The 8,559-nt window shown below is 37.9% G+C and overlaps 1 protein-coding gene across 2 annotated transcripts; it reads left to right on the forward strand.

The window, feature by feature from the left end:
- Window positions 1-966: 966 nt before the first annotated feature.
- LOC144524085 (uncharacterized) lies at window positions 967-5,163 on the forward strand. Of its 2 annotated transcripts, XM_078260072.1 has the most exons (7): window positions 967-1,088; window positions 1,199-1,311; window positions 1,394-1,435; window positions 3,407-3,523; window positions 3,650-3,682; window positions 3,837-3,917; window positions 4,128-5,163. In XM_078260072.1, the coding sequence occupies exons 2-7, from the start codon at window positions 1,285-1,287 to the stop codon at window positions 4,152-4,154; spliced, it is 327 nt and encodes a 108-aa protein (XP_078116198.1). In that variant the 5' UTR covers window positions 967-1,088; window positions 1,199-1,284; the 3' UTR covers window positions 4,155-5,163. The 2 variants fall into 2 exon arrangements, with proteins under 2 accessions (XP_078116198.1, XP_078116197.1); XM_078260071.1 differs by lacking the exon at window positions 967-1,088 and having other exon boundaries at window positions 1,126-1,311.
- Window positions 5,164-8,559: the final 3,396 nt, after the last annotated feature.

The following is an 8,559-nucleotide window of genomic DNA, read 5'->3' on the forward strand; positions in this document are numbered from 1 at the left end:
ACATGTCTTGCTCTGACTGCTCTGGTACCACTGAAAGTTTGTGCGATCATGTTTTAAACGTGGTACTAATACACTAAGAATCTACAATGTGTGCATCAGTTACTTGTGGAGCTTGATAAATGTGGATTTATTCACAATAGAGAAGCAGTAATAGCCTCACTGAAATGCTACCTGTACAGACAAAACATTCTTGTCTTTAGGAATCTATTTAATTCATAGTTGCAACTATTAGTTTCTACATGAATGCCTAATGTAAAGGTAAATGTTGGAGATTAACGTATTCATCAAAAACCTCTTTACTAACCCGGAGAAATAAATCATCACAATACACACCATTACTGATACATTCATCAAGAATTATACACTGTATCATGGTTTCATGCGTTTCCTTATATCTGGTTGTTCTGTTTGAAAGGATTAGACTTTTATTGTGAAATTTGTTTCAAACATGAGGACAGCACTGTCCTCACTGTCCAAAGCATCACCTAAAATAGGTTTACATTAGACTTGACAAAACACTTCTCCTTATCTTTGCATATGGACAGAAAATAAAATACCTGTTCTGGTTGATGAGGAACAGTGAGATGAAAGAAAGGAACTGTCAGCCTAAAAGCCCATTTAAAAAGACATTAGGTAATTTGCCTAAATATGGCCAAAGTTCCTCTATTTGTAGGGCAGTGGACTTGCTCCTACCATCTCCTCACTTCTCCTTGTGGTTCAACATTAATACTTAAAAAGGGTTTCCTGTTTCTGTAGGTGACCATGATGCAGTACATACATTCAGGTTGTCAATACCACAACTACGAACACTACCTATGACACGGTACAGCTGCGGCTCCACTGATTCAAAATGAAAATGGGAAGTGCCGTCCTCCTGTAGTTTCCTGTCGGGTGTACTCAAACAGCTTTACGTTCACACACTTGCATCTATAGGCCCCACGCAGGCGCGGCTTGACGCCATTCTCGAATCACGTTGTGGTGACTGCCAGTGGAAAAGAAAATGTCATTACTCACACACAGCAGTTTCTGCAGCTTTTCCAATTCTCTGCAAGTGGTTTTCCAAGGTCCTCAGGGATATGTATAAAAAGGTAAGCGACACAACTGTCTGCATTTCCAGTAAATCTTTTGAAAAGCCTCTTTTGTTGATCTGGTGCTCACACTGAGAATATGAAGTTGGTTGTTTTTTGCCTTTTTGCAGTCTGCTGCGGTTCTTTGGCCAGCACGTCGACAAATAAGCCTGACGTACCATTGCAGATTAGAAAATTAGAAGAAGTCCTGAGACAAATGGAAGCTCTGAGAGGAAACATGCAGGTAGGTTCATTTACTTTTTCACAATTTTGCCAATGTACGGTCGCAGTTCACATTACTAAGTAAAATGTTCTTGGTTTTCCAGAACAATGACCAGATGCTGAATACTCCACCAGTTGACATTGAGGTAAGCCAAACTAACTTGTATTCAAAATAATATTGACAGTATGGTCACCGCCACACTTAATATTTGTGGTTGCTTACTCATTGTTGTTATTCTCCCACTTACTTAGTTACTAATTGTCATGTGCCGGCTACTGTAGGAGTAGATCAAATGATGTGTGAAATCACAAACGTGTTGGGTAATTAGCATATATAATCAGTTGTAAAACCTTAAAATTAAAGGCTTACGTTGTAGGCCTACAACTTGACATCTTGATTTTATTTTTACATTTCCTGCTAGTAATCTCGGGGAAAAATTTCAAATGAAATTAATTCCAGACAACCTTCATAAGCAGAGCAAAACTAAACTACGAGTAAATTTAAATGTGAGCATATCTTTTTGATGAAAATCAAATGAAATCATTTTAGTATTTAATAGAGAAAACATGAAATCTACAATATTATATATTAACAGTACCAACGTAACGTTTTAAGGTTTAAATATTTGAGTTAGAGTGTTATAAAACTCACATCCTCAAAACTTTACACAAACTTGCCACCATACATTTAGTTTTTTTGGAAAATAATTACTGGTACCAGTGGAAAAACCTGCAGTCCATCAGATTCATTTAAAATATAATCACACAGAAACGTTTTTTTCATTACAACGACAACAATGGTATTTAGCTTAAGTGCCTTACAGGACATGCATTTTCAGTATACTTTGACCTTATAGAAAAAAACCCTACATTTTGCAACATTAAGCTAAGCTCTTGTGGCAAAAATAATCCAACTTAATAATTTAATTATGTGCACTTGACTTCAAATAAATACCCATTAAGATCAACTAGATTACTTGTAAATTCAGATCAACCCTCTTTCTTGTCAGGCTCCTGTGTGAGTCAAGTTGAAAGCCAGCTCAGTGTATTTTCTCACAGCTTCCGTTGCACTCTCAAGTGAAATGTGATGAGTAATCAAGCAGACAAAACCATGACACTTCCTCACCAACTCAAAACCAACTCTAGCTTGCTAGAAATCATTTGACTGAAATTAAAAACTAGCAAATTATGGCATATCTTAAACCACAAATGATAAGGATTCCTGAGTGGGTATAAAGCCACTAATTTGCATAGCAATGCTTACTATTCAGAATAACTATCACTACACTACAGAATAGAAATCACACCAAATTTTGTGACTGTAAAATCCAAAATCCCAATCATAGAGAATATGACTAAGGAAGTATTTATCAAGCAGTTCTTATCGTTTCTCGTTCAGGTCTTATTCTGAAGAAATACTCTAACCTACTAATTCTCCAAGCAGACACACTTTAATCACAAACTATGATTAGAATCAAGCTAGTCGGGTTTATGAGCATCACGCATTGCAGTATGTGCATTTAAGCAGAAAACAAACAGTTTCACTTGGAAAAAACGTGTCAGATTGTCAACACTTTCATTAAGCTTTATGGAGGGAAACAATTCAAAAAAACAGAAACCTAATCTTTAAAATAGTGGAAACTTTATTTGGTTGAGATGGTTTAAGTTTCAGTTGAAGTAAAAGTGTTATGCATGTATCCGATTGGAAAGTCAACTGCAATGATAAAGTCATGACATGAAACCAGAAACAACAGCTTTCTTCTAAATGTGTTAATGGCTGTGATGGGAGGATTTTTTTCCTTTAAATCGATACGTGCAGAATTGTAAAATTATAAAATTCACTGTCTAAAAACTAACAAATCTAACAGGTTGTTGGTGAACTCGATCTATGCCTGACAAAATATAACTTTTAATACTTTACTCTCTTTTTAATAGTTAATCTGGTGTCATTTTCCAGTTTTATGTATTATTTTGGCATTGATTTGAATTCCAGTTTTATGTTTTATTTTGGCATTGATTTGAATTAAGTAACACTACCATTGAAATAAATTGAACACTGACGTGAATTAAGAATGTTGGTTTTTGTTCACATTGTTTTCTTTTTCCTTATATTACAGGACGTCTGCTGTCTGTCAGCCTTACAATGCTTAAGCGCTAGTTTGAATGTGCAATACAACGTTACAGAAAACAAACCAAAAACTAAACTTTTGAAGAGCCTGAGGAGTCATATCACTGTAAGTAAATGGGTGGGGGTGGGAAGGATTAATTAAATAAATCATATATATATATATATATATGAGTGTCAATGTCAAGTTTGCAGAAAAGAAAAAAAATAAACAAATGTATTTGATCCATTTCAGGTGAGAGGTCTTTGCAATGCAGGAAGTGTTCAGGTAAGACAAAGTTATCAATATATTATTTTCTTATTTTCCTATTTATTGGTTACTGATGTTTGAGTTCTGTAAAAACGGAGTGTGGTGTTCTTTGCACACACTGTAGATTGTCATTAGTAATTCATTTCTTTTGTGTTTGTCTGTTTCCCTTTAGTCCACCTGCCAAGACTGCGCCTCACATCCCAAGGAAAATGCCACAACATTTTTCAACAGACTGGAGTCTTTTATTCAAAAGGTAAGGGCATTTTCCTTTTTTTTTTTTTTTTTTTTTATCTCACACGTGTCACAAAAGCATACGTAAAACACTCGAACATTTTGTTTTTACTGTAGCATAAGGAAAAGTGGCTGACAATATGTAGCACCACATCATTAATGATGTAAAGATGTAAATATATATGAAATAATGACTGATGTAATAATTAAATATCATTGTTTCCCTCTTTAGGCCATAACGAGACTGTACATGATCTAAGAATAGGTGAAGATCTTCTTCCAAGGATTGATAATCCAAGGATTGAATGTAGAGAAGACACTACGCTGAAGAAAAGCTAAACATGTTTTAGCCCTCTAAATATTTAACTTATTTATTATTTATTTAGATTGTGGTGGTGAACCCACTCAAGCTATGAACGTTGTATTTTTAGAAAGCTGCTTTGCCGCCACCCAGTGGACTCGGCAGTTTGTATTTTTTCTTCCCTCCTTTCACTTAAAGTGAAAATTAATTTAACTGTTGTAGTTCTCAAAGAATATGAAGTATATAATGACATTTCTACTATGTAAGACTTGCCTTAGTAAAGGAATTTGTATTAAAATGATTATACCATTTGAAAATATTAAATAGATTACCGCACTGAAGTTTTTGATTTGCTTGGTTTATTTGTACGATATCATTAGTTCAACTTGTCATCAACTGCACAAGTTTGTTCAACTCTGTGTAAAAGGTAGTGGGACAAGGGAACTGTTTTCCAGTCATTTGTCAGGATACAAATCGTTGTGTTCAATTAAATTAGAAGATATGCTGTTCTGCATTTTCAGCAGTAGGTGGCAATATGCAACCTTCCAGTAAAGCAAAAAAGCAAATTTACATTTATGCTGAAGTTAACATATTTTTCATGTTAACATACAGTACCAATCAAAGGTTTGGATACACTACCAATTCACTTGAATGAGAAGGTGTGTCCACAATCTTTGACTGGTACTGTATGTAGCAAATAGACTTGGTGTACAAAATGTCACACCATTTCAGTTGTTTAATAGTTTTATTCTGTCATGATAGTTGTCGTAAAAGTATCATGGAAATAGTACCATTGCTGATTTAAGTATACTGGTGAGGAGGTGGAGGCACAGAAATTGTGTCTGTTATACAAATATAGCCCTAATAATGTAAAGCATGGTTCAAAATGTTTTGATCCCTTTTTCAGGATGTACTTTTGTTTCTTGACTTCCTATTACAATGTATTCATTAAATTTTCTTCATTGATTTTTCCAGTGAACTTGCTTCCCTTTTTAAGTGTTTGGCATTATAAAGCAACGTCGACTGATTGGCGCTGCTGCTGTGCAGTGGTACTTCAACGTAAAATCTTACATGGTACAACCATGCAAGTGAAGTCATCAAAGTTCCATAACCACAGAATTCTAGGCCCAATATAAGCAAAATAAGCAGTACTATACCAATACAAATATTAATTTACAGGCCTGACCAAGCTTTTTGTATACAAACTCAAAGGCCCTTTTACCACCACCAGAGGGCCCCATGTTGAAGCCAAGTTTTAGCCAGTGCTATGTGACAACATTAGGCCAGCAAGGAACTGAAGAAAATGTTCCAATCCAGCTTTTAGTTTTATGCTCATTAAAACATGTTCTGTGTTGTTTTGCTATGTCCTGTATTCTCATTGGGTCTTGTTTTATCTAATAAGGATAATAATTTACCGTAATAGGACCCAGAGGCGGGCAGGAAAGATTAGGGTTAGGACTCTCACATCCTCCACCACCCCTGTATTTGTACCCCATTTGTAATGTATTTATTTTCTTACATTCTATTTCTTGTCTATGCCCCAAAACACCAAAGCAAATTCCATGTATGTGAAAACCTACTTGGCAATAAACCAGATTCTGATAAAACATGAAATTAGGCTTGTGTCACCCGAGGGGAAGAAATTGTATTTGGGCACTTTGAATAGAAGGTAAATCCATATAAAATCTGTCTGTCTGTCTATATTCACCTTAACCATCTTCTTTAATCATTAGAACAAGGTGAATTTGTAATGGGGGCTGACATGGTTAAATTCTGTGGCGAGAAAACTACCACAAAAATGATTCAACAAGCAAGCCAAACACCTCTGACAACTCTCACAATGACAAGGGCAAACTTTTTTTATGCAGGTGTCCTCACTACAAACACCACTACTGTGGACTTCCCAGATGTCAAGGGGGATTTCAGCAACACAAACTCATCAAAACAAACTTACATGAATTACATCTTTGCCAAGATGTAATTCACAGCTCTGAACAAACATTCTTGCAACATTGGAGACTGTGTTGACTTAACCCACTAGATACACTTTATTAAAAAACATCACCCTTTTCCTTTACAAGAGAAAAAATATGTGTATTTCAATGTAAGAATGTGAAAATTTCACAACTACAATGGGAAATAAGTGATCCAGAAAAACTACTGTATTCAAGGCTACAGTTTTATTTTGATGGGGCACAACTCTTCCCTATTTTTGAACAGAGCCTTACTCTACAAGATCTTAAAGTATATCTGCTAAGGGCAGTCTCGTTGATAGCATGTTGAAAATGCTTTCTTGAAGGAGGTTTATAAGCTCCAGAAGTGGGATTTTCTCAGCCCATGGATGTTGAAATGGGTTGCGATTTTGTGACAGCAACGGTGATAGCAAAAATCTTCATCAAGAGACCATATAAGACTGTTTTGTGAAACTTTTTTGGTTGTGTACAGTTGGGTGAAGTTTTTTTTCCACAGTGGCCATCACAAAATGTGTAATACACTACCAGTCGAAAGTTTGGGGTCACTTAGAAATTTCAATTCCACTCCATTACAGACAGAATACCAGCTGATCTGAGTGGGTGGCTGATCTTTAATGCAATATCTACATTGCCCATTATCAGCAACCATTCATCCAATGTTCCAAAGGCACATTCGGTTTACTAATCTGATATCATTTTAAAAGGCTAACTGAGAAAACACTGGAGAACCCTTTTGCAATTATTAAGCACATAATGTAATCTGAAAACTGCTGCCCTGGTTAAAAAAACAATGCAACTGATCTCAGCTGGTATTCTGTCTACAATGGAGTGGAATGGAAATTTCTAAGTGACCCCAAACTTTTGACCGGTAGCGTATGTGTAAACTGAATTTGAAAAATACAGTTCTGCAAAAGCAAGATAGCCATGTATCAGCTGTATCAGCTGTTGCTCACCCCTGCCTCCTGTTGTCCGAATTTGGACATTTTGTCTAAAGTTACCGTATATTTAAAGGGATTTTCTCAGCAAATGGGTAAAATGGGTTGAGATTTTGTGACAGGAACGGTGATAGCATATACTTAACACAATATTCATACTCCAACCCTGTGTGCAATAATCTGCATTTGTTATGTGTATCCAATCTATAAAGATGCAAAGTAATGAAAGGCAGTTTTTCCCAAATTCAGTATTTACTTGAGGGGTAACTAGAATTAAACCGTCCTGAGATCAAGCCTGGTAAGCAGTGGATTATACTGTACATGATTCTGTATGACATGGGAAACTGTATAAGCATGAGCAAAAGTAATGTTACTTTAAGTTAATAATAGTATCACACTTCTCAGCCTCCCCGGTAAAGTCTACTCCAAGGTGCTGGAAAGGAGGGTTCGGTCGATAGTCGAATCTCAGGTTGAAGAGGAACAATGCGGATTCCGTCCTGGTCGTGGAACAATGGACCAGATCTTTACTCTCGCAAGGATCCTGGAGGGAGCCTGGGAGTATGCCCAACCAGTCTACATGTGTTTTGTGGATCTGGAGAAGGCGTATGACCGGGTGCCCCCCCGGGAGGTGCTGCGGGAGTACAGGGTGAGGGGGTCCCTTCTCAGGGCCATCCAATCTCTGTACGACCAAAGCAAGAGCTGTGTCCGGGTTCTCGGCAGTAAGTCAGACTTGTTTCAGGTGAGAGTTGGCTTCCGCCAGGGCTGCGCTTTGTCACCAATCCTGTTTGTAGTATTTATGGACAGGATATCGAGGCGTAGTCGGGGTGGAGAGGGGTTGCAGTTCGGTGGGCTGGGGATCTCATCGCTGCTTTTTGCAGATGATGTGGTCCTGATGGCATCATCGGCCTCAGGAGGGTAGCTGGCGTCTCCCTTAGAGATAGGTGAGAAGCTCAGTTATCCGTGAGGAGCTCGGAGTAGAGCCGCTGCTCCTTTGCGTCGAAAGGAGCCAGTTGAGGTGGTTCGGGCATCTGGTAAGGATGCCCCCTGGGCGCCTCCCTAGGGAGGTGTTCCAGGCACGTCCAGCTGGGAGGCGGCCTTGGGGGAGACCCAGGACTAGGTGGAGGGATTATATCTCTAACCTGGCCTGGGAACGCCTCGGGATCCCCCAGTCGGAGCTGGTTAATGTGGCCCGGGAAAGGGAAGTTTGGGGTCCCCTGCTGGAGCTGCTACCCCCGCGACCCGACCCCGGATAAGTGGATGAAGATGGATGGATGGATGGATGGACACGTACACCTGTCCCCCTCTAAACAGTATACATATTAATTGTAACTATAAAATAATTATAATTACAAGGTTATTTATGTGACCTTATTATATTATATATATTAGCAAACCGCTCCAATATCTCAGTCTCTGTAAGGGACAGTCAGTAGGGTTTTATTATGAGTTGTTGAG

This window comes from Sander vitreus, chromosome 10 (genome assembly GCF_031162955.1).
Source record: "Sander vitreus isolate 19-12246 chromosome 10, sanVit1, whole genome shotgun sequence".
Lineage (NCBI taxonomy): Eukaryota > Metazoa > Chordata > Actinopteri > Perciformes > Percidae > Sander > Sander vitreus.